The sequence below is a fragment of the Linepithema humile genome, chromosome 2 (genome assembly GCF_040581485.1).
Source record: "Linepithema humile isolate Giens D197 chromosome 2, Lhum_UNIL_v1.0, whole genome shotgun sequence".
NCBI classification, from domain to species: domain Eukaryota; kingdom Metazoa; phylum Arthropoda; class Insecta; order Hymenoptera; family Formicidae; genus Linepithema; species Linepithema humile.
This window is the reverse complement of record NC_090129.1, coordinates 3,977,910-4,005,074: the sequence shown is the minus strand read 5'-3', so window position 1 is coordinate 4,005,074 and position 27,165 is coordinate 3,977,910. Positions and strand designations below refer to the sequence as shown.

General features: G+C 43.7%; 3 protein-coding genes across 5 annotated transcripts; 1 reads left to right on the top strand and 2 right to left on the bottom strand.

Annotated features, from left to right (window-relative positions):
- The first annotated feature begins 229 nt into the window (after nucleotides 1–229).
- LOC105673908 (peptidyl-prolyl cis-trans isomerase-like 3) lies at nucleotides 230–3,178 on the top strand. 2 transcript variants are annotated; one of them, XM_067350516.1, is made up of 5 exons: nucleotides 230–405; nucleotides 1,901–1,975; nucleotides 2,214–2,494; nucleotides 2,576–2,708; nucleotides 2,907–3,178. In XM_067350516.1, the coding sequence occupies exons 1-4, from the start codon at nucleotides 364–366 to the stop codon at nucleotides 2,700–2,702; spliced, it is 525 nt and encodes a 174-aa protein (XP_067206617.1). In that variant the 5' UTR covers nucleotides 230–363; the 3' UTR covers nucleotides 2,703–2,708; nucleotides 2,907–3,178. The 2 variants fall into 2 exon arrangements, with proteins under 2 accessions (XP_067206617.1, XP_012225311.1); XM_012369888.2 differs by lacking the exon at nucleotides 230–405 and adding an exon at nucleotides 1,653–1,828.
- On the bottom strand, nucleotides 2,532–8,232 carry Sardh (Sarcosine dehydrogenase). The gene is made up of 15 exons (XM_012369886.2): nucleotides 7,769–8,232; nucleotides 7,539–7,653; nucleotides 7,042–7,298; nucleotides 6,735–6,947; nucleotides 6,259–6,582; nucleotides 5,979–6,141; nucleotides 5,759–5,906; nucleotides 4,888–5,026; nucleotides 4,587–4,787; nucleotides 4,212–4,482; nucleotides 4,008–4,137; nucleotides 3,665–3,921; nucleotides 3,418–3,580; nucleotides 3,209–3,316; nucleotides 2,532–3,139 (listed from the first exon to the last, which is right to left on the bottom strand). The coding sequence occupies exons 1-15, from the start codon at nucleotides 7,790–7,792 to the stop codon at nucleotides 2,959–2,961; spliced, it is 2,694 nt and encodes an 897-aa protein (XP_012225309.1). The 5' UTR covers nucleotides 7,793–8,232; the 3' UTR covers nucleotides 2,532–2,958.
- Nucleotides 8,233–9,024: 792 nt separating this feature from the next.
- Nucleotides 9,025–27,157, bottom strand: HERC2 (E3 ubiquitin-protein ligase HERC2). Of its 2 annotated transcripts, XM_012369885.2 has the most exons (13): nucleotides 27,071–27,157; nucleotides 26,318–26,975; nucleotides 25,748–25,948; nucleotides 25,211–25,421; nucleotides 24,719–24,976; nucleotides 13,196–24,309; nucleotides 12,554–12,877; nucleotides 11,794–12,103; nucleotides 10,987–11,708; nucleotides 10,397–10,835; nucleotides 9,844–10,067; nucleotides 9,578–9,732; nucleotides 9,025–9,484 (listed from the first exon to the last, which is right to left on the bottom strand). In XM_012369885.2, exons 2-13 carry the CDS (start codon nucleotides 26,508–26,510, stop codon nucleotides 9,251–9,253), a joined length of 14,385 nt encoding a protein of 4,794 aa, XP_012225308.2. In that variant the 5' UTR covers nucleotides 26,511–26,975; nucleotides 27,071–27,157; the 3' UTR covers nucleotides 9,025–9,250. The 2 variants fall into 2 exon arrangements, with proteins under 2 accessions (XP_012225308.2, XP_067206461.1); XM_067350360.1 differs by having other exon boundaries at nucleotides 26,318–27,107.
- Between the last annotated feature and the right edge of the window lie 8 nt (nucleotides 27,158–27,165).

Here is a 27,165-nt window from a genome sequence, read left to right as displayed (position 1 = left end):
GATCGCCGCGATGTCAGGGCGCCGGCGTTCTGCGCAATACATCCAAGTCACGTTTCCACCCCTTTCACCGCCGGTGGTGGCGGTGTTGTTCCGCGGCATCCACCCCGTCTGTCCTCTCGCCGCTGTGTGGACAGACGGCGACGAAACGGAGTGCCTCTGAGTCATTCCTTGGGCAAGACCTGGTCGGCGTACCGCCGTCGCCGTCGCGCAAATATGTACGCTCGCTGCGGTCACGTCGTAATGTGGTGGTAATGACGCAGCGCGCGAGCCTCACGTTGGTGCACCGCGCTGCTTCTTCTTCTACAGAGTGCACGGACGTGCGGCATCGAAGACCGCGCGACTGCATCGGGAATTAATGCGGCGATGCGGCGTGACGCTCGGCGCCGCGCCAGCGCATGTTTCACGGTGCTTAAATATTAATACGAAAAGTTCAATACATGGGAGTCTGAGAATTATAATCGGATTCTTTATTTGAAATCAATTTTTTTCGTAAAATAGCGGGAAAATGTTAATTTTTCAATTGTGACTTATTGGAAAATTTTATAAATTTAATATTTAGATATTTTACTTGCTCATTTCTCATTTGAGATGTACACCTTAATTTAACTTTCAGATATGTAATATATTAAAAATCTGCAATGATAAAATATGATGCGAGTCGCTCAAATAAGATTTCTTAAATCATGTTTGCATCTTTTTTCTAAAATTTATTTTGACTTAAATATTTTCAGTAATTTATATTACCAGTATTGTTCCTAGTTCTTTGTAGGTAAAATAAGGATGACGCATATTTCGCGGAAAACTCTAAATCAGACCATGCGATCTTAATTTCACTTTTGGATCGATTACTTTGTCACATAACAATACTAGTTAGACGTGTAATGTTCACATTGCACCACTAATTGTATCTTACAAACATGAAACAACCGTCAATTAAGGCTAATGAAATATTCCGAACAATATGAGAAAATTATATACATGGATATAAATAAAATATACTATAATATATTGATCGTTAGTGTGAATAGAGAGAGGAAAAGTATACGAATGTACAAACAAAGCATTATACTTCTTTTAAACATATCTAAAAATCGTTGGCATCTAATTGCACTAAAGTTGACAAAAAATTATATTTTTTGTAATAAAAAATTAAAATATTTAATATTTTTCGGACGTTAAAATAACTGATATAATTCGCAAATAATTTTGCAATAACAGAAAGTTATTCGCAGCTTGACTTTATGTTTCAGAAAATAGTTATTTGTATTTCGTGTATTCTTTTTTAAATATATAGTATTTTATTTTTTAACTTATTTTTTCCAAAATTTCAGCTTTTCATTCAAGCTTTTCAAATCGTATTATACTTCGATTATAATTAAGTACAGATTGCGCATAATATTTCATATTTATTCCTATTCTTGATATTGTTTTTATTATGCGTTGGACCTAACGCTTTGCAATTAGTAATTGCCATTGATCAATTATACACAACAATTATACACAATTGTTTTTTCTTATCGTAATCATATTCAGTACAATCTAGCAATTAAATTTATTTGATAGTAACATCGAATAAAAGCTATCGATCTAGGGATTAATCGAATCTTAAAATATCGATAAAATAATCGATGTTTCGATGTATCGCTCAAATATAAAATATTATCTATCCCTACTTCAAGGCTGAAAACTTGATTGTTGACTCTTAGCAGAAGATGCGAGAAATTTGCTAAAAAGAATCTGTTATCAAGTGCAATTATTTTTGCAATTGCTTTAAATTGATTGATATTGTGGTTTGAATACGCAACACAAAGTACAAATTCTAAAAATGGTATTTTAAATATATCTATAATATTGTACGTTTTTATTTATACAATTTAATAACACAAATGTCATTTTTCAGAGTGTTACGTTGCACACAGACGTCGGTGACATTAAAATAGAATTATTTTGTGAGATGTGTCCGAAAACGTGTGAGGTATTATTCATTTTCTACATTCTAACTGTGTAATTATTTGTTAGTCGTGTATAACCTCCAATATTTGCAATTTACTACTTTATAGTTATTTAATGTGCTAAATTTATAATTATTAATATATTTATATTATTTAAAATGTAACATAATTCGAAGATTGAGTTGAGAGCATTTTATTTTTAATAAAAGAAAATAGTTTAAAATTTTGCACATGAGCATAAACGTTTCATGAATTTTTTAGAATTTTCTTGCACTTTGTGCTAGTGGATATTACGACAATTGCTTATTCCATCGGAACATAAAAGGCTTCATTGTTCAAACTGGAGACCCTACTAACACAGGTAAAGGTGGAACTTCTATATGGAATCGTAAATTTGAAGATGAATTTAAGGAAGAACTTAAGCATAATACGAGAGGTCTTATCTCAATGGCTAATAATGGTCCTAACACAAATGGAAGTCAATTCTTCATAACTTATGCACAACAATCACACTTGGATCTAAAATATACCTTATTTGCAAAGTAAGTTTGCCATTGGTTTTATAAAATATATAGAGTATAAAATTATGGTAGTCCTTTGTTGACTCTTTTTATTTATCACAGAGTAATCGATGGTTTGGAGACATTGGAACAATTGGAAAAACTACCAGTGAATCCTAAGAATTACAAACCACTCACAGAAATCAGGATAAATAATATAACTATACATGCCAACCCATTAGCAGGATGAATCTGAGTAATAAAATATTTCTTACAGTCTATTGTATAAAATAAATAATTTACATCCGTTTTTCTGTTTGTATAAAATATAAAAAATGTTTAATACATAATTATATAATATATAACTTTATATATAATATATATACATTATATATAATTTTATATATAATATATATTTTATAAAAAAATACATAATATATATAATTTTTCACAGATATTTTCAAATCGCAAGAAACGTGATTGATAAATTTAGATCGTCGATATTTTTATATTCTCGTATCTATATTGTTATACTTATATATACCTAATAATCTCTTGTTTTGCGGATCAAATGGACTTTGAAGATACATCTTCGCGGGATATTTTTTTCCTCTTGCTTCGATCTGGTAAGTACCCGTTTCTAAGAATTCCTTTGTAATATTTTGTCCGTTTGGAGCTTTGATGTATCTAAATGACGAAAGTAAAATATAAATATAATTATTCATGTCTCTGTTACTTATTATTCGATTTACTTACGCTTGTCCAATACTGCTTTTAAAGGTATATCCATGCTCGGCTCTTCTTAGATAACCAACTAATTGATCGTTTCTATAAACATTTTCCATACCCCACAATGGTATATCACTGTAATTAAACGAATGTTTACGCATGAACGCGCATTCAAAATATCGATAAACTGACAATATCAGGGTCAAGTGAAATGTATTGCGAAATGATGTACTTACTTGTTTATGTGTAAATGTACTAGTCTTTTTTTAATCCCATTTTTGCGAAACTGATCAACAGATGTCTTTCCTAAGTATTTGCCATTGATGCGACAAACAGATTCTAAACCCGCTTCTATTGGATTGTCATCCGATCTTAAATCTGTGCTCCAAAGATGATATCCTGATGGACAAATTAACAATTTTGACAAATTAATATATATATATTAAAAAATAATAAAAATGTATTTAATGCTGCAGTGCATACCTTTTTCGCAACTTAAACTGTAGAGTGCTCTGAAGCCAGCTAATTTAACATCATATTTTTTGCCATATTCCATTACAGCTTTATAAACTTTTTCGCATGAGCTTCTTGGAATATGTAATTCGAAACCGAGTTCACCTACGAAACTAAGTCTAAACATGTGCACTAATTCGCCGTCAATTCGTACTAGTTTTGAAGTTGAGAATGGAAACGATTTGTTCGAGAGGTCATCCTGGACTAACATTTGCAGAACTTGTCGGCTGTAATATTAAATGAAATATACTGAATGGAAAATCATGTTACACGTTTTTGCAATAATTTGCACATGCATTCATAATTTTCATACCTGTTGGGTCCTTGGAGTGACAAGATTCCTATCTGCTCCGTAACATTGTGCACAGATACATTGAAATCTTTTTCTTTTATTATCTTGTTTATATGCGCCCAAGTGTGATAAGATGACATGCCTCCGGTTACTAAAATCCGAAATAGAAGAATTAATAACGCGGAATTGAAATAAAATACATAAAATGCAGATATGCGAACGTACCGACGTAGAAGGCTTTCCCCTTAAATATGGGATCGACTATACCACCCAAGCCAGATTCTAGCCCGGTGACAGTGCAGTCTGCTTCTACACCACCATTCTTGTTCAACATGCAGGTGTAAACAGTCCTGTTGATCTCTCGATCCGCAACTCGAGACGTGAATATGTAATCCACCGCTTTACTCGTCTCTGGACCACATATGTAAAGTTTCCCAAAGTACGACATGTCAAATAAGGCAACATTATTTCTGCAGGCAAGCGCTTCCTCCCGGATCTAAATGTATAAAATGATTTAATATTCTTCACTAATGATAGAAATACTCTTGTAAAACAGTTTTAGACAGTTCTGTTCTAATCAAAAATCATAAAGCGACTTACGATATTATCGTGCGGTGGAAAGTCGAATGTACATTCCGTTTTTAGTATGTCAGCGTATGTGTCATTCGTATTTTTCGGTTTATCACAATAGCCGCCATAATCGTAAGGCAGAACTGCGGCTGTTTTATTGTCGGGCAGAAACCATCCCGGACGTTCCCATCCTTGTCGTTCTTCCATGACTGCACCTTCTTTAATGAGCAACTAACAAATAAAAACAAGATGAACAATAACGTATCATAACAATACAGAATTCATAATCTAAACACGAATAAAATTAAAATTTGCATAAAACATAACTTACATCGTGAAAGGGATCTGTCTTCAAGTTTCTGCCGCCTAAATGCTCTTCGTGTGGAAAGATGATGTCGTAATTTTTTGCATAAGCTTCATGGCTTCGCTCAGTCGCCCAAACTGAATTCTTTCTTTGTTCTGGTATAAATCTGCGTGGCAAAAAAGGAAATAAATTGGAGAAAATAGATATTGCGATAGAATGATTTTGATGACATTACATTTTATGTCAAGGCATTTAAAAGAGTATCATGAAGTGATAATTAATATATTGAGAAGTTGGTTCACATTAAATAAATACAATTATATATTTTAAATTAAAAATATAATATTGGCTCAAATTATTCAAATAAATTATTAACAACAAGCTACAGAGCCCAAGCTGGATTTTCGTGCTTAATTTATTAATATATTATAACAAATGTTTAGGTCAATCTAGACGTTTCGACCATCTGGTTGTGGTCATCTTCAGTAGTTAGTTATTATAAAATTCGGAACATATTAATAAACAATCGTTACTTATAAAACTAATTCGGATATTACAATCTTCTGATGATCTTAAGATTGGTGTTATTAGAAGAGGCATGACTTTCAAGATGTGTTGTCCTTCTAAACAATTTTTAAATGTAACGAATATAAGAAGATTGTAATATCCGAATTAGTTTTATAAGTAACGATTGTTTATTAATATGTTCCGAATTTTATAATAACTAACTACTGAAGATGACCACAACCAGATGGTCGAAACGTCTAGATTGACCTAAACATTTGTTATAATATATTAATAAATTAAGCACGAAAATCCAGCTTGGGCTCTGTAGCTTGTTGTTAATAATTTATTTATATATTTTAAGATCTGATTTTTAATTTGAATGAACTCTCACCGTCTGATATCGCGGTCGAACATGTATTTGTCCGGTCGTCCATTGATTATCCATGATGCTATTTGTTCTCCACAACCGCCTCCAAACATCATCCCAGCGCTATTATATCCGCAGGAGTAATAAAGACCCGTGCAACGTGGGTCCTCGCCTTTTGAACAATGTTAATTTTAAATAATGCGTTTATGTCGCATCGATCGTGAGTAATGTTGAAATATTTTACCCATGATGGGTCTATGATCGGGAGTGAAACTTTCCGGGCCGCAGATCGTCGTTTTTATTCCTGTAGTTGCCAGAGCGGGCATCAATCGGTTCATCGCTTCTACGTGTGTATTGAACACGTCCCAATTCAGCTCGTACAAACTAAAGGGAAAATCTTCCGGCGGCTTGAAAACATTTGTCACAAAACACGTAAATTGACAGTACGTAAAAATCTAAATCTGCGTCGCACAGCGATTAAATTTACGCGAGTTTCTCGTGTAACATGCATATGCGCAACTTACAGATTGCAACACGATAGGATTCGGCTCGTATCCTCCGATCTGCAAAGCTGCACCCTGCACTCGGAAATAGACATCGAAATCAGGATCTCGAACATTTGGCAATCCTTGTAGATTTATCGGCTCGGTAAGGATGTATGCGTGTTTCATCGGTACTAAAGGGATGTCCAATCCTGCCATTTGCGCAATCGTCGAAGACCATGCTCCCGCGGCGTTTAACACGACATTGGTCCTTATAATTCCGTAAGGTGTTTCCACTCCACGAACAGTTTTATGATCATCAGTATTTTCTATGAGAAGTTTAGTGATTGGACAGTTCTCGATGACCTTGAAGAATTATATTAAGAACAGTTATACTTTTTATTCAATTTTATATCAGGTAACATAAAATTCTGTGCAAAATTAATATATCTGTTATAAAGAGATCCATTTCAATATAATGAATATTACTCGAGCTAGTTGATAAGTAATATGTGTACCTTGCAACCGTTTCTCTCTGCTGATTTCGTCAATGCATTTATTAACATGGCAGGATCTACAGAACCATCCGCTGGACAGTGCACCGCAGCCACAAATGCATTTTCATCTAAAAGGTGAAACTTTTTCTTCGCCTCGGCTGGATCAATCATGTATGCATCAATGTCGAAGTTCTTACAGCCAGTGATCAATCTCTCATATTCAACTACCCGTTCCTGCATAACGCGATAAATATTTATTCTCCAAAGAATAGACGAGAACATCAACAGCGCAAATAGGTGAAAACACGCAAAGGTACGGAAGACTTACAGGAGAATGAGCGATGTAGAGTCCGCCGTTGTTTATCCATCCTGCATCTATATCAGTTTCCTCCTGCAGAGATGCATAAAGCACTCTCGAAGCTTTCAGCAACTCCATCTCTACGTCCGATACTCCACGTAAATTCCATACGAGACCCGACGTGTGCCATGTTGTACCGGATGTCAGCTTCGATTTCTCCAAGAGCACAGCATTGACACCGCGTTTTCCCAATTGATACAACGCATTGCAGCCTGCGCTTCCACCACCTATAAGATTATTAATACAATTATTGACATTTTTGCTAATATATGTATCAAGTCGACAAGTATTGATTAATATTAACTTGGGTTTAATTAAGATCCACCATTTCTTTCTAGTTCTGTGTATGGAAAGTTTCAGATCTCGCTTCAATTAACTTTAAAGATATAATAACATAGAATATATTTTTTATCACTCTGATCTTTCGTTTTATTTCTATCAATGCAAACTTCTAGTTATTACCTCACCTATTATCACAACATCTGCACTGCTGGGTATATCAATGTTTTTCGTCTCGTTCAATTCTCGCTTGAACATTCTTGCGGCGACTGTTCGGTTCTTCCTAAGACTCCATTTGGATAACTGCAAGAAAACAAAATATTAATATATTATTTGTTTCTCATACAAAAATGAAACTATCGTAATGCATTTAATTGAAATAAATGTGTGTATGATGTGTGCAAGAAATCGAATATACCTGGTCCGTCATTAGACGAAGCATCTTGTATGCTTTGTAAAATCAGTTTGTATTCGATTGCGATGTTAGCGTAGACTGAGCAGCGATTCCCCGGTATACAGACCGCGTGGTATCACATGACTGCGTTGTTGGTTGTCCTCTATTTACACATGTACACATTATCAAGATACTTTCTCATTGCATCGCATTTCTCAACGCCAACTCCTTTGCCTGCGATATCAGCCCGCGTCTTCCGTGCAATTCGTATAACGAAAAAGATTACGGCCAACGTCAATCACAAAGTAACAAACATTACTCACATATTTTCACAGAAATAAATAAAATGAAACGTTATGTAGTAGTTTAAATAGACTATGTCTGTTATCTATCTGTTATGCTGTCTTTGTTACTCATGACTTGTCGCACAGTCTTTCTTTGTTATTATATTTCTGTATACAAGGTTCTGTGTACAAAAAATGTTCAATATTTTACTGTGTTGCGACACGTGATGATAAGGATTCGAAGACCAAGGAAATTTCGTCAGAAAATTAATCTTTACTAATCGCTACCGGAGCAAAAACTGGGACGTAAATATTATTAGCAAATGTTTAAAAAGTTAGGAACGATAAATTATTTTGAAACTTGTTGCAAATCAAACAGATAAAATAAATTGGTAGTTATTGATCTGGAAATAATTTTTTTCGTATACATAAATTCTGAAGAGCGTTTATCACCGATAACGTTTTTTTGTGGACTTCGAGTACTTTTTTTTACTGTGTCAGACATGCAAACAGCATTTTTCCAAAGTATAAATATCTTTGTGTGTAAAATTATATTAAAATATTCCACTTGTTAAATGCTGTGTCATATTAAATAAGTGGAAATTTATATATATCTATCAGTCAATAATTCAGTAAATGTGTAAAAGAAGCAATTGATAACATTGCAATACCTCTTATCTGCAGCACAGTTTGATAATATATATTATTTAGCAAAAAATAACAAGACTATTGCGCATCTTCGCTACGTATATTGTTTCAATATATGCAGTCTTCAAAATCATAACAAATATTTGTGCTTTGTAAGTCGTAAGATTTCTAAAATATATTTTGTAACGTATAACGTCATTATTCAATTTTTTTCTCAAAAACCAACAATTTTAATACTTGAAGATGTAAAACTAGTAAACAATTTCGTAATTAATGGATTAATTAAAAGTTCGATATTTATCCACAGAATCGTTGAAGGATTTTGCTAGCTAAGAAGAGCCTGATAAATTTCTTCTTAATAGGTTTTTTATCTTTCATTATTATCATCTACTATACAATAAACTGGTCGTGCTACAAAAGCAGTACATATATTTAAGTATTTGCAGTGTGATAAGTACTGTGTAAGAAAAATAGGATTTTTTTTTTTGGAGAAAATCCCGTGAACACATTCATAAAGAAGTCAACAAAATGCCACTTCAAACACAAACAACCGTTTTTTCACTTGGCGAATAATCTAAAGCGAAGTGTGCTCTTCGCTCGCTAAACTATCCGTGTCCTCGGTATCTGAATTAGTTGCAGCTTGCACACGAGCGTATTCGTCGGTGTCGATGCTTTTGCAGAAATGAATCGCATATTTCAGCTTTTGCCGCAAAACTGCTTTACACGAATATCTCGGCATTTTCAGAAGGAAAAAGCAAGTATAGCTTTCAGGAAGAAACTGGTCCGGTGGATTGTACTTATCCATTACCTAAGAAGAAATAAAATAAAATATACGTCAATAAAAGTAATGTGTCAAGAGAATATCAAACGGCATCGCATTTCTTTTACACTCATTTCTTACTTGTAAAACGAAGTCTCTGCCTCTAAAATCTGCGATTGTGCGCGGTAAACGTGTCCTGCCCCAAACGAAACGAAGGAAAAGTGATCGTTCTTGATTGGAAAATTCGTCCATAACTTCCCAAAACCATTGAACAAGCGGTGCGGTCGCTTCAATACCTGCACAAAGACCATTTTTTTTTTTCTTGTTACAAATTAACACGATGACATTGTTGCTGTGTAAGTGTTTGGCGCGACATAAACATTTTTAATTCATGACAAAGCATTTACCTTTATACGTTGCAACAGACTTTAATAAATTAAGAGGTATATCTGGACTGCCGCAAACCATCGTTTCAAGTTCCGCACCGCTAAACAATGCCAACAACGGCACGGGAACCACTCTGGATAAACCTTCTCGTACAGCTGCTACTTGAGCATCGAATTCGTGTAATCTATAATCTAACGCCAATCTTACATATTCATGTCTATTTTCAGGTGTTATCTTAAGATATCTGAAAAAAATTAAATATTAATTAAAACACGTTTTACACGCTACAAATTCTTTTCTTTCAGACACGTTAATTAATACAAATTTAGTAAGCTTATTATTTTCTCAAATATTTTTATTTATGTTTCGTAATTTTGAAGCAATGCCAATCTGATCTCCGTTGCATTAACATGCAATTTTATAATTTTTATAATTGTAAATCCTTTTTATCAGGTCAATTTATTGCGCTCTCTAAATTTTTAAAATAATTTCTAAAACTTGGTGTAAAATGTACACCAAGTATTATATTAAATATAAATCACAAATTATAAAAAAAACTGCTATATACAATACCTGTTAGATAATGCCACATCGTGTCCCGCAGCGGATGGCGTAGAAAATGGCATTTCCAAAGTTTGAAAGACTTTCTCGTCAGGATCCATGTCTCTGATACAAAGTAAGCCAGGAACGTAATCTCTGTCGACTTCGGTTAAGTCCGCCGGTGTCAGAGGTATGCCAGCAAGCTGCTTCCAGACTGGTTCGGCTAAATTTAAACTCAGTGGACTGCCCGTGCGTATGGCGATGCCCATGAGAGTGCCCAAGAATTGGAACATGTTCATGTGCAACTGGGAATCGACCATGGGGTTCAACAAGAAGCAGTCTCGATTCGTGCCGTTATCCTCGCGGCCGTTCGGCGTGGGTATGAACAGCGGCAAGGAACCATTCTGCAATTCGTCACACATCTCCGCTATGCTCTCGCTATAACCACCGCCGCAGTCGTCAACGCTCTCCCCTGAAATAACAAATGCGTTATTTCGCACATGATATGTATAATTCCGGAATTTAAAAGAAAACTAAAAGTTTCAGAGAGATTCTGGAAATCAGTTTTAAAAAGTGGAGACTTAGAAATGAGTGAAAATTTGTTGAGCGAACAGAGTACATACCGACAAATTTCACTTTCCATACTCTGTGAGGTAGAAATAGCACGTCCTGCGTGAGGAGGGACATCTTCGATACCATCTGACCGAAAACGGACTTGATGCCGTCCGGTCCCGCTAAACCGCCCTTAGCTCTGGCTCTTTTCACTTGTATCCTGTTCAGTTCAATCACAGGCCCATGTTGGCGGTCTCTGACCATCGTAGCTTGAATGACTTTGCGGAACGTCGCTTCCTTTATACTGTACACCAGCATAGGCGCTAGCTTACTCAGTCCAACATGGCCGGTGATTGGAAACATAGCCAAAGCGGGGCACAAAAGCTCCGCGAAGTGGTGTAGTAACACTAATCTATTGCGCAGTACGGAATACGACAGATCTTTAACCAAGTCGTACTCCATAGGGGTGGAGGCCGGCATTCTGCTCTGCGTGGCCTTTGCGGTGCTCCAAGCTAGCGTATGCGCGCTACCGCAAGCGACTCGCGTAATTTTCTTCCCTTGCAAAGCGTGCACTAATCTGGGCCGATGAAGCGCGCTCGTGGTGCCGTCGCCAAGCTGGCCTTCGTCGTTGTCGCCCCACGTAAAGACCTCCCCTTTGTCGGAGCACGCGACGCAGTGCAATGAGCCCGTAGCTATTGAAATAATCTTCTTTCCTTGCAACGCGGCTACCTTACGTGGTCTACGTACATGATCGTCCGTGCCGTGGCCCAAGCGATGATAGTCACCTTTGCCCCTGTGCGTAAATAAAAAAAAATAAAATTGTAAATAAAAATTGGTGAAGAAAAATCTCAGAACACAGTGTAATAGACAATTAATACCAGGTATAAACCGCTCCGGATCTCGTTAGAGCGACTGAAAATTGACTGCCGCATTCGACTTTGATCACACCGAGTCCGACCAAGGAATCTATCTTCAGCGGGACTTTACAACCGTCGCTACCGCCTCTACCTAACTTTCCATAATCACCGTCGCCCCAGCTCCACACGGCATCATCATCGGTCACACAAAGTGTCTGTGCGTCGCCGCTCCCGCAAGCTACATCGATCACCTTGTAATCTTGTAAAGCCTCCACTACTTTCGGTCGTAATTGATCGTCGCTATCGCCATGTCCGAGACGTCCATAACGTCCTACAGAAAAATTTAAAGAAATAAAAATTCAATCGCAACATGTTCTGCTAAAATAATGTTTTTAAATGTTAATATTTGCTTAAATATTTCGGTATACGTTTGCATTCTGAAGTAATGTAAATCAAATTTCTCTCACGTTAGCATACAATTTTTGTTCTAATTCCAAAAGTAGATTGTTTTTTTAATTTGTCAATTAAAGATAAAATGTTGCATATACTTTTCACATTTCAACTAATTTCTAGACTGTTTTGCACAATGTGTAAAATATACATCGAATTTGTTAAATAACATTTTGTACTGTAAATATCAATGATCTTTTTTACCGCAATGCAAATATCTGCATTTTGAGTAATTTTATATAAAATTCAATATTTAATATATGTAACGAATATTGTATATTTTCACACACAAAATTATTAAAAGTACCAATCGTTCGCACTCATACTTTACCTTTTCCCCAAGTGTATAGCCAACCAGCGCTCGAAATTGCGGCACTGTGATGTCCACCACAAGCTATATCTACGATTTCTAGGCCGAGTAAATCCTCAATCAACTTCGGTCGATCGAACGACACTTTGTTACCATGTCCCAATTTGCCGTCGTCGCCTTCGCCCCAGGAATACACGTGACCCTCTGAACTTAGAGCAAGGCAATGCTTTCCGCCGGAACTGACGGCCACTTTTTTAATGAAAACGTGCTGAATGGACTCCAACAATGCCGGGATCATAACGGAATCCGTTCCTCCTATTCCAAGACGTCCCGCAGCTCCGTAACCTGCAATAACATTAAGATTTAATATTTACGGCATTTAAATAATAGCGAATTTAGTTGGATGCCACATGATGCAGATTAAAGCCTGTTTTATATTTTAATCTAATTAGAAAAAAAAGAACATAAAACATTCCGAAATGCTTAACGTATATTTTATTAAAAAACAATCCTAGTGAAATAATAAATTGTATTGAATATCTCGCAAATCTAATTCACTTAGATGCTATGTATTTATTTTTATATAATTTGTGTACGAGATTTTAATGCGCACTATTGTATTTAATCAAATTTGTTATCAATTAATTAACAGATTGATCTTACCTGTTGAATAAACTTTTCCATCGGCAGTGACGGCGAACAAGGTCTGTTCGCCACCGGCTAGTTGAATGGGTCTGAGCGCGGAGAGGCTCTCGCACGGTGCAGGCAACTTGACCTTCGGACCCTCCAGGCCTCCTAATTGACCTCGGTGATTGTGACCCCATCCGTAAATCGCGCCGGATCCGTCCCAGGACAGCGTCCAGTCCTCCGGTCGGCGATTCAGCCACTGCAGCAGCTGCTCGTCGTGTCCTTGCTTGAACACACTGTGATTTTCGTGATCCTTCGTGTACTCCGCGTCTCCGTCCATCGCCATTTCGTTCAGCTGCTTCGTGACTTCGTGGCAGAACGCTCTCGGCAGCGAAGTGCGCTCGACGAGCGACTTCGCCACGCGCGCCGCCAGGCAATACCTGCGGAACCAGGACCACTTGTGCACCTCGGAACAGAACTGCATCCCGTCCAGTTCGAGGTCGCACGCGAGCGCTACGAGGACTTTGAAGAAGTCGCTGTGCATCAGTTGCTTGCCGCCTCTCACCAGGGGATCCTCGTACGCGTACTGTCTCAAGAGCGCTTGCGGCAGTGAACTTAGCAAGGACGAGAGTGCCACTTCGGGCTTTATACCCGGTCCATTCGTGTAAACCACCTGCAATTTTCTCAACGCCCACATTCTCTGCTGTGCCGACAGGGTGCTCAGTTGACTGCACTGGCTCAGAGCGGTGGCCAGGCGGGAGGCGACGTTCCTGTCGGAATTTATCAGACTGTTGTCCATAAGTAGATGCTCGGCTAGAGCTATGTTCGGCTGCGACAGCACCGCACGGTCGGACTCGAGCTCGTACGGTGCCGTTTTCGCCAGAATCGGGTAGACGGTGAACTTCCAGCCCCAGCCGTTCACGGAGCCGTCCGAACAGAATCGCCATCTGAGCTCGTTCCCTTGGATTTTAATTTCCGGCCCCCACTCGGTCCACTCCCTGCCGGATCTGACGGCCACTACTCTGCCGCTGCCGTCCATTATCGTGAGCGGGTCGTGCCGCTTCTCCGTGGAACACTGCCGATCGAACTCCACGCGTAGCGCTTCCGCGCCGGGAATTTTCACGTGGCCGGTCAACGTGGTGTCGTCTATATAAGGATGCGGTGTCTCCTGGATCACAGGCTGCGGCGTGTTATTCACGTTATTACTGTTCGCCGCGGTGTCCTCCAATTCTGTCACGCACAGTTCTAACAACATGCTGCCGATGGAGCCGTTGACTTTACCTAAAGCAATTAATACTGACGATGTCGTCTCTTTGGCCGATGCGTAAACTCTGTTGGCGACCGCCAGCTTCAGCAGGTCAACCAGGACTCTCGCGTCGTCCTCTGTCAACGCTGACGTGAATTCGTCCAGGCCGGATGCCATGGCGCCGTCCTCGCCCACTACTTGAGCGTTGGACGTCAAAGTAGCCGCAATGACGCTCATAGCGCTCGTTGACATCCTCGAGGCACGTGACGATAGACTAGCAGAGCTAGACATGGACATTGCCAGCATGGCTAGCGGATAATCTTCTGATTCGGGAGTCATTTTCGGGCTGGTGGCCACGACAACGGCCTCCGCGACGTTCGCCGGAGCCTCGCCACCTCCCTGCGCGATGTCGCCCACGTTTTGATAAACCGCGTGCTCGGTGCTCGACGTCATGGCTACTTCCTGAGGTGGAATTATGTCCATCACTGGTGCGATCGGCGCGTGCTTCGCCGACGCGCAACCGTGCAACGTGGAATGACTCTGCAGAGACGTCACTATCGCTGCTCGCGCCTGCATAATGAGAAGGGCATTAATTACGTGCTGCAAAGCTTGCTGCTTCGCAACATTGCTCTCCAGCGTGAGTATTATGGTGGCTAGTGACGGACGGGTGGCGCCGCCACCATTCGTCGAGGTGACAATGCAGTTTTGCTCGGGCGTGCTGCTGAGACCCAGACACATCTGTCCCAGCGGATCCCTCGCTGTTGGAAACGTGACCGGTTCCTGGTTGCCGTTGCTAGGCTGATCGACCAGCACCCAAGCGATACTGTGACTAGAGCCGCAGGAAACTCTGTTCACCCTCGCGTCTTCCAAGTCGTGCACCAACGACGGCTTCCTGTTCACGCTCGTCGTGCCGTTACCCTGCTGCCCATGATCGTTGTCGCCCCAAGCGTACACCTGACCCGTGTCGGTCACCGCAAGACAGTGCAGCGCGCCAACGGCTACGTGAACGATTTTTTTACCTCGCAGACCCTCCACCAGAGTGGGTTTCCTAACGTGGTGATCGTTGCCGTGACCCAAGCGGAAATAATCGCCCTTTCCCCACGTCCACACCTCGCCGTACTTCGTCAGGGCGAGCGAAAATTGTGCGCCGCATTCCACTTGCACGACGCCCAATCCGGTCAATCGCTCCACCAGCAGAGGCGTGTAACAGCCGTCACTGCCGCCGCGGCCAAGTTTACCGAAATCACCGTCGCCCCAAGAGTACACCAGGCCGTCGGTCGTCAGTGCCATGGTCTGCGCGTCCCTGCTGCCGCAGGCCACCTGGACCACTCTCTGCCCGACCAAGGCCTGCACCAGCTTCGGTCTCGTTTGCGTGACGGTGTCGCCGTGACCCAATCGACCGTACTCGCCCAAGCCCCAGGTGTACAGTTCGCCGTTGCTCGCGATCGCCGCCGAATGCCCCGATCCGCAAGCAATGTCGCGGATCCTCTTCGACTTGAGCGCCTCGATGAGTTTTGGTTTGTCCAGCGATATACAAATGCCGTGGCCGAGCTTGCCGTCCTCGCCCTCGCCCCACGAGAACACCTTGCCGTCCTGAGTGAGCGCCAGCGCGTGCTTCCCGCCAGAATGCACCGCCACCTTCTTGATGACAAACTGGCTCAGGAACGGTATGGGTTTCGGCTCGCACACGTTATTGTCGTCTCCTAAGCCTAGCCTGCCGTTCGTGCCCTCTCCGCAGGCGTACAACTTGCCCTCTTGGCTGACAACAAAGAGGGTTTTGCTGCCACCAGCTATGTGAGTAGGCTTCAGTTTCAACAGGACTTCGCTGTAAACGGGCAATTTGATTTTAGATCCCTTCAAACCCCCCAACTGATCTTTATCGTTCAAACCCCAAACATAAACGGCTGATTGTTGAGGTGGTACATCAGTGTTGCGTTGCACTGCCACTTGTTCCTGTAGAATCTCCCAATCGGACGCGAGGAAGGACACCGAGGTCATCAGCTGATTTTCGAATTTGTTCTGTCGACCGATTATGCGCAGGCCGTGTATCTTGCAATCTATGCCGCCATTCCGACATTGCTTTATCGCTATCTCGACGCAGTGATAATATTCTTTCACATCTTGAAGCAGCGTGACGCTGGTGTCTGGTGTAGAATATCGTATGGTTATTGTTTTCAGTTCCGCTAAGTTAGTAAAAGAGTCGCCTACATTGACCGTAATTATAGAAGGCATGTAGCTGCTGTCCTGCGGATTAACGATGATCTTCAAGGAATGTATCCATATTCCGGGCAGCATCTCCAGGCGAATCCAGTGCTTGCCCTGCGTACCGCAGCTTTGCCAGTATTTTCCCGATCCGTCCACCAGACGCGACGCCCAATTTTCTCGCGAGGACACGCTCAAACTTGTGAGACACTTCGACCAATCGTCGATCAGATACGACTCCGATAAATCCTGCCGATGATATCGGCCGGGCTTTCCGGCGTAAACGGCCGCCGAGCCGGGTTCCGCGATTCTGTTGAAACCGTGCCGGTGCGAGCGTTTCGTGTAGAAACAATTCTCGCACAGATTATAATTGTCGCAATACTTGCACTTGAATCGGGGCCCTGAAATCGGCGACAGGCAGCACGAATTACAAGTCACCGAGTGGCAGGACGGCACCTTCTCCATCTCCGCGACGCAGCCGGTCCAGTCGTGCTGCTGCGGAAAGTCCACGCACACGTTCTTGCCGTTGTTGGTGATCGCGGTGACCACGCCAACGGAATGGTGATTCACCGATCCCCAGTTATACTTCGGCTCGGCCACCGACGCTTTCACTCTGACCTTGTCGCCGATCTTCAACGGGGGCGGCGGACCCGGTAAGGACGGCGGATAACCAAGCAGTTCTATATGTATAAAACGCACCCAGTACATGTAGCCCTTTCGCTGCCAAGTAACCTGCGCGTTCAGATCGTGCAAATTCTCCGCGTCGATCTTCACAACCTGGCCGACGTCGCCGTACTCTACCTCCTCGTAACTCTTGCAGCACCGCACCAGCATACCCGGCATCACGTTGTCGCGCACGTAGATCGCATACTCGTCGACGGACAGGAAGTCCGAGCGCTTCATGTACGTCGGCGGTGCGCCGCCGATAGCGGTGGCGCCCTCCTGTCCCGACGGCGAGTCGTCCAGATCCTCGCTGATCGAGTCATCACTGCCGTCGGTCAGTCCGTCCAGACTGGACAAGGTTTCTGTGTCGCTGAGGGCGGCATCCGGATTCTCCAGCAGCCAGCCTACCACACTCTCCGCCGTTAGATTGCCAAGCTCGGTGACGCTCATGTTTATGATTGCCGACTCGACGCTCTTCCTGTTGAAACCCATCTCGACCAACTGAGTCACCAGGCGACACGTGGGCACCGCTGCGGAGCTCCTCCTCGCCGTCGCGCTGCCTTTACAGTGTTTCCTCTGGCTCGACGTTAAGGAAACTAACGAGCAGTCGGACGTAGGAGTGGTGGGATCTGAAGCCAGGCCTGTACGTTGAATAGGCGTGTGTCTCAATTCGGACGCCAGATATTGAGAGACCGCCAGAGCAGCCTCTTCTAGTTCCTTACGCTTGAATATCGGTTTCAGTGGTTGCGGTTTCGTGGCGCGCAACAGCATTTCCTGAAGAAGCGGCAGAGTACGTCTGTCTTCGTCATTAATGTTACTGATCAACGAGAACTTCAGGATCCTCCGCAATTTCACCTGATAAGCGAGCATGGCCTTCCCGGCATTCAGGGCCGCGAGTTGTTGCTGCTGGCTGCGTAATATCGACGCGTTGACGACGCCGGCGATGACCGGCATGCCGCCGGGTCGTTTGTCCATACTGGAATTAGCGCCTAAAAGCAGATTTGCCCAGATAGATACGAGCGGTTCCGTTAAAGGCATTCTGTCCAGTTGGAATTTCTCGTTAATTCGCTTCACCGTGTGAAACGGGACCACCTTCCGCGTTCCATTGCCGTTCCACAGTTGTACGAGAAGCTTCGAGTGCTTCATAAACTTGCAGACTGTGCCTACCTCGCTGTCGGAATTCACCAAACCACCGATTCTTATTCTATTATCTAAACCACCGATCACGATGAGAGTCGCCATAACGGTTCGCTGGATGCACAGGCTATTTTCGCCGCCGTTCTCGTTCATTTGTATGTGATATAGCGGACCGTCAGTGAAAACGTCCACCGCCAAGGCCAGCTTCGACGAGAGAAATCTGTTTATGGCGTCGTTCCAACCGGGAAGAGAATGCAGAAATCTAATTAGCCATATCAACTCTTCAGCGACGGTGGAACTGTACGACGCGGTCAACGACAACAAGGACTTGTTCGACTGAAGTTCGGTGCCGGCAGAAATCTCGCACGTAAGAGCTACCTGGCCCAAAATCTCGAAGGCCTTCTCCAGGAACTGCGTCATGTCGCCAATGACAATCTCGTTCGTCCACGACGGCAGAACGGCCGCCAATAGTTTCGTGATCATAATCTGCTTCTCGAGGGAAGGCTTAGACTCGTCGACAATGATGTTCAACAGAAGATCAAGCCACGTCTGCGAACTCAAAGACTTGCACAATCTCGTGGATCGCGCGATCGCTCTCAGGAGACCAAAAGTGGCCCAACTCTCGTGATGCTGTCTCGCCAACTGAACCTGCGTTGTTAAATCGCTGGATCTGTTTGCGGTTGATATTATACCGTGAAGCGTAGAGGTTAGGATCTTGATGGACGTGCCGGGTACCTTATCCGCTTCAACGCCGCAGGAAAGTAAAATTATCCGCAGCAAGGTCGTCGAGGCCGATTTCAGGCAAGTGGTCGGATGCAAATCCTCTCCGCGAAGACCGTTGTTCTCCGCTTTGTTCGCATCGAGCGAGGTGTCGCTATCGGTCTCGTCGCTGTCGTCGTCCGGCGGTGTCGGCGGATCGGCGAGCTTCAGATCGTACTTGCCTTCCTTGCCCATGCGATACGAGTTCGTCGCGCCGTTGTCCCACTGCACTCTAATCCATCCGTCCTCACCGAGCTCGCCGATGACTCTACCAACGCCGGGCGGCGGTCCGTCCTGATCGCCCCACTTCCAATCGGCACCGCGTACAACTCGAGTGCCAACCTTCATCAGCGCCGCCAGCTCCATGCCGCTAAGCTGCACCGTCGGCGGTTTGTTCTTGAGAAAGATGTCTTCGTAGATCGCGGTGATCTCGGTCTTAATCTTCGACGCCTCGCCGTCTGCGCCCTGCTGTCCCTGGCACTCGCCGCCCTCGCAGAAGCTCGCCGACGACGGACCGATTTGCCTCAACAGAGTCAGAATGCTCGACAGCAGGCCCGAATTGACGAGTAGCCCGATCTCGTTGGCGCATTGATAATTCGTCAACATGCCGAGGATGGTCAGCAGAAATCTCGCCCTGGGCAATTTCCGCAGCCAGGTGTAAGTGCCCTGATTCAGGCTGCTCTTTCCGCTCACCTTCTGCTTGCTCGGCAGCTCCGCCTGCACGACATACGCCCGCAAAGCTTGCACCGCCCATGAGATCACCTCCGCTTCCGCCAGGATGACCTTGGACTTGTGATAGGGAGTCGTCAGTTGTATATCGTGCAGACAATGCGTAATCCCGTCGCTGAGAGACTTGTTTTCGTATGTCAAGCCGAGCCAGCCGTTGAGCAGGGAATACTTCACCGATGGTATCAGATAATCTCTCTTCAGCAACTCGCGCATCATCAGGATGCCTTGCTCCCGCACTCGGGCGCGTTGCATCTGGCAGTACATCGCACGGCGCAGCGCCTCGACGTCCCCGCCGATGCCGTCGTTAATTACGAACTCGATGATGCTCGTCATTAGGCCGTTGCAATCGGCGTTGGCCCACTGTATCGGTCCGCATCGAATCTTTTCGGCCATCTGCATAATCTTGTTCTTAATATCCGATATGTCTTCAAGCTTCGTCGTGGAAGAAGCCGCGACGGTCAGGCCTTCCTTAGCGGCGGACGTTGTATCTCCGTCCGGCTTGTTCTTCGTTTTGGCATTTTGTATGGACGCGTTCAAGATGTCCTCCGGCTTGCCGCCTCCGCAGGATGAATCCTTGTTCTTGCGAATGTCCGCCAGGACTGTACAGGCGGCTCTTTTGAATCTAGGAATGGTATGCAGCAGCTTCAAGTCCTCGAATCCTTTGACTTCGTGACTGGTCGCAGATCTGACTTCGTACAAGAGGAATCTGCATCTCTCCTGCGCGGGCGCGCAGACCTCCTTGTAGCTCCTGTTCTGCTGCTGCCTGATCCGCACCAAGTTCCATTTTGTCTGATAAATTGCGCGCGCCATGTCGGCCAGTTGATTGACCAACCTCGCGCTGTTCGCAAATCTCAATTCCTGTTCCGCTAACGCGAGCGCCTGCTGCCCCAAGCCGAGATGTTTGATAATCACAGCCATGAGGACGCGACTGATCTCCTCGACGGGATGATCGCCGCAGAAGTCAGCGTGGGAGAATAAATTGTTAGCCTTAGAATACCTTTCGACTATCGTCAGGAACGTTCGCACGTGGCTGTCTTCGGTTTTATGCGCCTCCGCCAATGCGTGTATAAACGCGATCGTACGATCGTCGTTCTCCTTCTGCTGTTCGTTCTTCGTGTGCACCGGAAACGGCGGTTCCGTCGGCGAGTTGGCGGCAGTCGACGTGTTGCTCCTCGCCTCGTCCTTCTCTTCCTCGTACGGATTCGGCGGTTGCAGAACCTGCAGGCCGCCCCTTAAGAAATTCGCCGTCAGCCACACGCCGGCCTCCTCTTCCGCCGACTGAAGGGTCAGACTCTGCCGCATTCGGTAGGCGTGCAGGCCCAGCAAAAATCCCAGAGCTCTCTCCGTGTCCAGAAGGGACGAGCAGACATCCGTCACCTCGATCGTGACCCGCGCGTTCTCGTCGGGCTCGGCGTGGCAGTAAAAGCCGACGAAGCAGTCCATCATGCCGCGCGGCGACGACAGCTGGCCGTATTGCGCCACCGCCGTCGTTTCGTCCCGTCCGACAACGTATCGCTGCAGCACCTCGTAAGGCGACCAGGAACTCTCGTTCCTGATATCCTGCACGTCGTAAACGTTGTTATTCACCACCACCCAGAGGCCGCCGTCGCGATTGTGATTCTCCAAGTCCGCCCAGCGTATTAGCGACGGTTCTTCCTGGATGGATATCTTGTTTCCGTGCTGCGGCGCGATGATCCCCGGCCACGACAGGTCGTCCGCCTCGTTCTTCTCCATCGTCGGCGCCAGCTTCACAAAGTGGTCGAGCGCGTCCAAAATCGGCGCGATCACCTCCATCCAGTTCATGTCGATCAGCAGCATCGGATAATCCACTTGTAACAATATCAGACACGTCACGAGCTCGGACAGCAGGACGTTGATTATGTCACCCTTCAACACGCCGGCGATGGAGATGAAATCCTTGACGGAACGGCCGCCCATCTCGGCCGCCAAGGGCAGGATCTCGGTCGCGTGGTCGCAGATTTGCGCGATGTACTTCTTCAGCAGCGACTCCGCGCCCATCATCTCTTGATCGTGCAGATCTTCCGTGCGAGACTTGCGCGTGATGCACTCGTACACCTGCGCGATCAGTAATCGTTGAAAGCGCAGCAGAAGATTCAAGCTGGGTGAATTGTCAAATCTTCGCAGATGCTCGTTTCGATCGATCTGTTGCGAGCCTTGCTGCAATCTGGATTGCGTGATGCACGTGCCGTTTCTGATCAACTGCTGGATCAGCTGAAGCAGCGAGATCGTTGTGATATTCTTCCCGGAATTGAATCCGTCTTTCAAGCCCTGTCTCGTCTCGGTCTTCACTTTGATGGCGTTCGATGTGCCCACGTCGAGGAAGTCCTTCTCGTCCGGCATGTCCGCTATTTCCGCTTTAATCGCCGCTTTCAGCGCTAACTCCAATCCGCCGTCCACCATCAAACTCGACACCAATAAATCGGCCATAAACCGCTGCCCGCTGTTTATATAAATATTCACCGTGCTCGATTGCTCCACATTGTTCGTGGTATTTGGCAGAAAGCTCGACAGTGTCTTCGCGCGCTCGTTAGCCGTCGGTAACAATATACTCCAACCGGTTTGCAAGACCGCCTGCGCCGCTTCCTGTATCGTCGCCAAGATACCGCTCGCGCTCGCCAGATTAACGCAGCGTTGCTTCAGCGAGTTCAGCAGCGAACTGCTGGCGGCGAGTCCGACGGATTTAGCGTCGATGTTGTGCGTCAGCATTGTGTGCAGCTGTAATCGCAGCAGATTGAGCGTAGCCACCGCCAGGCACTCGCGATCCTGCGTGGGCGGTCGTATGCCCGGCAGGCCCTCGCAGGACTTCGCCAGAAGAGTGTCGAGTAGCTGGAACGTCTCCTCGCAGATGTCGACGACGAAAGCCACGCGGCTGGCGCCGCCCGACCACGCTGACATACACCAGGCGAAGCTCTGGGTCGGCCCTGACGCGAGGCCAATGACAGTCTTGGAGGACAACGTCGGGCACAGTGTCGGCTCGGACACGACGGGGCCTAACGTGGGATCGATCTGCCCGTAGTCATTCCTGCCCCATCCGTAAACGAACTGATCCTCCGACAGCGCCAATATGTGCGTCGTACCTACGGATAGGTCTTTGATCTTCTTGTCCCTCAACAACTCGATGACCTTAGGATATCTGACGTGCTCCTCGCTGCCGTGGCCCAAGCGATACGCGTCACCTTTGCCCCACGTGTACACTTCTCCGTGGGCCGTCAGCGCTGCGGAAAACTGTCCGCCACAGAACACCTTCACCACGTTAATGTCGAGAAGTTTGTCGACGATCTTCGGCGTTTTGGATCCGTCCGTGCAGCCTCTGCCGAGCTTGCCGTAATCGCCGTCTCCCCACGAAAAAACGATGCCGGATGCGGTCACGCACAGCGTCTGCGAGTCGCCGCTGCCGCAGGCGACGTGCACCACCGTGTGACCCTTCAGTGTCGTCACTAACGTTGGAGTCAGAACGTCGTCGAAATTACCGTGACCCAGTCTGCCATAATTTCCTCTTCCCCAGGTGTACAGCTCGCCGTTGGCGGTCAACGCCGCCGAGTACGTGCTGCCGCACGTTACGAACACGATATTCCTCTCCAAGAGCGCCTCGATCAGCTTCGGCTCGTCGTACGAGACGGTGTCGCCGTGTCCGAGCCTACCGCCGTCTCCGTTGCCCCAGGAATACACGCAACCGTCCTGCGTCAGCGCCAAGTAGTGCTTGCCGTCGGAATGAGACGCGATCATCATGATCGGTTTGTCGGAAAACCCGTGCACTCGCTGTGGATATTGCGTCTCGGAGCCGTGATACATGTTGTAAACATTGCCGTTCAACGACAGTATCATCAACGCTCGCTCGGTGCAGCACAACTGTTTTATGCCCAGCTCCGCGATCGCGTCGCAATAAAACGGCGTTGACCCGTTCCCGAACTTTACACCGCCCCAAGCTAGAACTTCTTGAAACGTCTGCCTGCCATTTCCGCTCCGTGGAAATCCGTGTTCGGCGTTGGCGGGTGGTAAGAGGGGAGCGGCCAGTCTGCTCAAATTGCACATGATGATAACCGCGGCTTTCCTCAGGTCGACCGACACGGCGTCGTCGTCTGGCAGTCGCAGATATTTCAGCAGTACTTCGCAGGGTCCGGGTGTAACGTTTCCGTCAAGATGTCTGCGCGATTTCGTCGCCGGTATCATATTCAGTCGTCGTAACAGTGGCACGAGCGGTGCCGTGCTTCCGGGCGGCGTAACTCGATTGTCTTGATTTTTATTTTTACCACTGAGATGAAGTAGTAAAACCACAGAGTCCAATAAACTAGAGAGAGTGGCTCTTTGCGCAACTAATTCCAATAGCAAACAAAGGGCCGTGTGCTGATCCGACAGTGGCACTGGACGCCATGATCGTCCAGTAGTTACTTCCCTAAAAAAGAAAAAATAAATATTAATTATAATGAATAAATATAATCTTTTGTTTTAATATATTGCTTGACAAAATAAAAGATCAATTGAAGGCGAGAAATCAAATTTCTGTACCAATAATTTGATTTAATAATTTTCCTTTGACAAAAAACAAGCGTCAATAATTTTCTTTTGCAAATTAAACTTTACAGTGAAATAAAAGAATGCTATATGTATTTAACTTGAGATAAATTTAAATAACATTCTTAATTGCTAAAATATCTAATATTGAAAATGAAAGAAAATAAAATTCAAGCAATTTTTGCAAAGAAAAAACCAAGTGTAGATCGTTCAAGAAATACACATGCAAGTTTTGAAATTACAACTTAAGCAATAAATTTTCCAAAGTTCATAAAAGTAATAATATATACCCTGTAACAACTTGTCTCAAAAATTTAGCTGATCTTTCTACAACTTCCAACCAGACTTGCGAGACGTTACTTTCGTCGAAGAGAGTTGCCTCGGGTAACGATTGCAACGCTTCCAACGATTCAGTCAATAATTCACTACAAAACTCGACGTCTTCTCCGGATCTCCAAGCCCGTCTTAAATACGCGAACGAGAAATTGAGAGCCGCACGTGAACCAACACGCGCTAGTCCTAAGGTCGCCTTTTCGTTAGGTCTCGGCCTGCAATTTATAAAAATTTAAGTACTTATTAAGAATTATTTTACTTTAATTCAAACAAAACTGAAAATAACATACTCGGAAGAGGATCAAGATACAAGTGTATATCGATACTCTGCGTGCACGAGAAAACAAATCACATAGGAATTTTGGCCAGTGCTGTATGTAAGGTTTGCAATATAAATGCATTGCTTTATGTAATTAAACACATATTATATATACATGAATGTACTCAACGTTTTTTGTAATTTTCCAATAGACTTTGGTAGGTTCGAGGTATCCTTAATCTCCTGCGGTTTGTGACGAGACAGAGCGGTGAAATATCTTCTGGCGACTATTAAGCGTTGTCTCAATCGTATCGCGGATAATGTGCTATTTGCAACTTTGCAACATAGTTTACGTTGCTCCTTTATTGATAAATTGATGCAGCCTTTCAAATCTGTTAATGCTGAAAAGGAATGCAACGTAAATATATATTAATATAAATGTAGTGCACAGAAATATCAAATCTGTGTTCTACATTGAACACACAAACATAAATACACACAATAAATTTAAAAGTTATTAATGTAATATTCAATCAAATATATAAATTATTTATATCATATAAAGAATCAGAATATCAAGATATAATTGTAGAGATCAATATTTTTTAAAACAAATAACTTATTAAATTTCTTGTTATATATAAAGTTTTTAAATACGCGTACATGAAACTTTATCAATCTAAAATAAAACATAAATAAAATAAGATAACAAAATAAATGTCTTTACATGGCTGTGGTCCCCAAAGCCATGAGTCCATTATACGCCGAGCAGATACAGCCTTCTCCACCATTGCTGTTGTTCTTGCTGTTTCTTCTTCATCCAATTTCTGGCAAGGAGTACAATTACAACCATGTTGTGGACCACAAATTCCATCACAACACAGACAAGACAATACTCTCATACCACAATAATAATGGCCATTTTCACCTGAGAAAATATGCATACAAAAAAATAGTTAAAAATATTTGTAAAGAATTGCTGCTTGCATTCTTTTGATCTTTTGATTTTTATTTTCCTCTTTTTAGAAAATAAGAATATGCTTGTTTTATTTATATATACAGATGTTTAATAAATCATATATATTAATAAGCATAGATTCTTATTTGTCATTAATTCTAATCACACGTGTTCAAAAAACATTAAATATATTTAATATACATACACATACTGAGATAGAATGATATAAATAAAATATAAAAAGATACATATTATTTATTTATTTCTGTAAAATTATGTTTTTAATAAAGAAATGAAAAGATTTCTAAATTTCTTCAAATTTAATTGGTATATGCTCACCCTTCTTTGCTACAATTCCTGCAGAATTGATTAAACCATCACTGAAGGAGCCGACAATCTCGCCATCCCGTACCATTTCATTCCACAATTCAGCCAATCCATCACGATAAAGAAAACGTTGTAAGTCAGTCTTCAACCACTTGGCATCCAATCTTACTTCTGGTCTCACTGTTATATTTAGTTGGCTGCTCATTTTGTCTAGTGTTACTTGTACAACTTTCTAATATACAATCTGATTCATTAATTTAAAGGTAAACAGATGAACAGATTGCATAAAATTTAATTAAAAATAATAGTTTTGTTTCCTTAGAAAAAATTGCTTTCTTTTCTTGCTTCTATGCAATCGCATGTCGGTTGTTAATCTGCTCCACGACAGATCAATAAATTAGACAATGTTACCTCAAGATTAATTAATAAATTATCGTAATTTCAAACCCTAAACTCAAATAAATTATCCTAAACTCAAACTTTCAACTCAATGCGTTTTCTTAAAAAAAAGACGTTCTTCGCATGAGTTTTCTGAGGCTGCGAAGTGTGTTTAGGAGCTGTTCGGGCTGCACGATAGTCAGAAAGAGAGGTTAACAATTTGCACACTTTGCGATGTTTCTCCTCAAGTTTTTGTTCTTTCCGTCCCGGTGATTTCACCTCTCATCACCATCTGTAAATATTCATCACCGCCGGTCAAGTAATCGTAACTAACAAGTTATTCGAATGTTGTGACATCAGGATATGTATCTCCTTATTTTGACATACCACACATTCACGCACGCACCATGCGCGCGCGCAACCACGCTCTTCCGATTCTAGAATTCCTATAATACGGGCCAGTCTACAATGGCCGCATTTAG

Bases quoted from the DNA above. Each gene is read 5' to 3' on its own strand.
- Sardh (XM_012369886.2), bottom strand. From the start codon at position 7,792: ATGCTTCGTCTAATGACGGACCAG. The intron at 4,138-4,211 runs GTACGTTCGCAT...TTCGGATTTTAG, and splicing joins GGGGAAAGCCTTCTACGTCG to TAACCGGAGGCATGTCATCT. The intron at 3,581-3,664 runs GTATGCACTGCA...TTTGTCCATCAG, and splicing joins CAGTTTAAGTTGCGAAAAAG to GATATCATCTTTGGAGCACA.
- LOC105673908 (XM_067350516.1), top strand. From the start codon at position 364: ATGCGGCGTGACGCTCGGCGCCGCGCCAGCGCATGTTTCACG. The intron at 1,976-2,213 runs GTATTATTCATT...TGAATTTTTTAG, and splicing joins TGTGTCCGAAAACGTGTGAG to AATTTTCTTGCACTTTGTGC. The intron at 2,495-2,575 runs GTAAGTTTGCCA...TATTTATCACAG, and splicing joins AAATATACCTTATTTGCAAA to AGTAATCGATGGTTTGGAGA.
- HERC2 (XM_012369885.2), bottom strand. From the start codon at position 26,510: ATGAGCAGCCAACTAAATATAACAGTGAGACCAGAAGTAAGATTGGAT. The intron at 12,878-13,195 runs GTAAGATCAATC...ATGTTATTGCAG, and splicing joins TGGAAAAGTTTATTCAACAG to GTTACGGAGCTGCGGGACGT. The intron at 12,104-12,553 runs GTAAAGTATGAG...ATTTTTCTGTAG, and splicing joins GCTATACACTTGGGGAAAAG to GACGTTATGGACGTCTCGGA.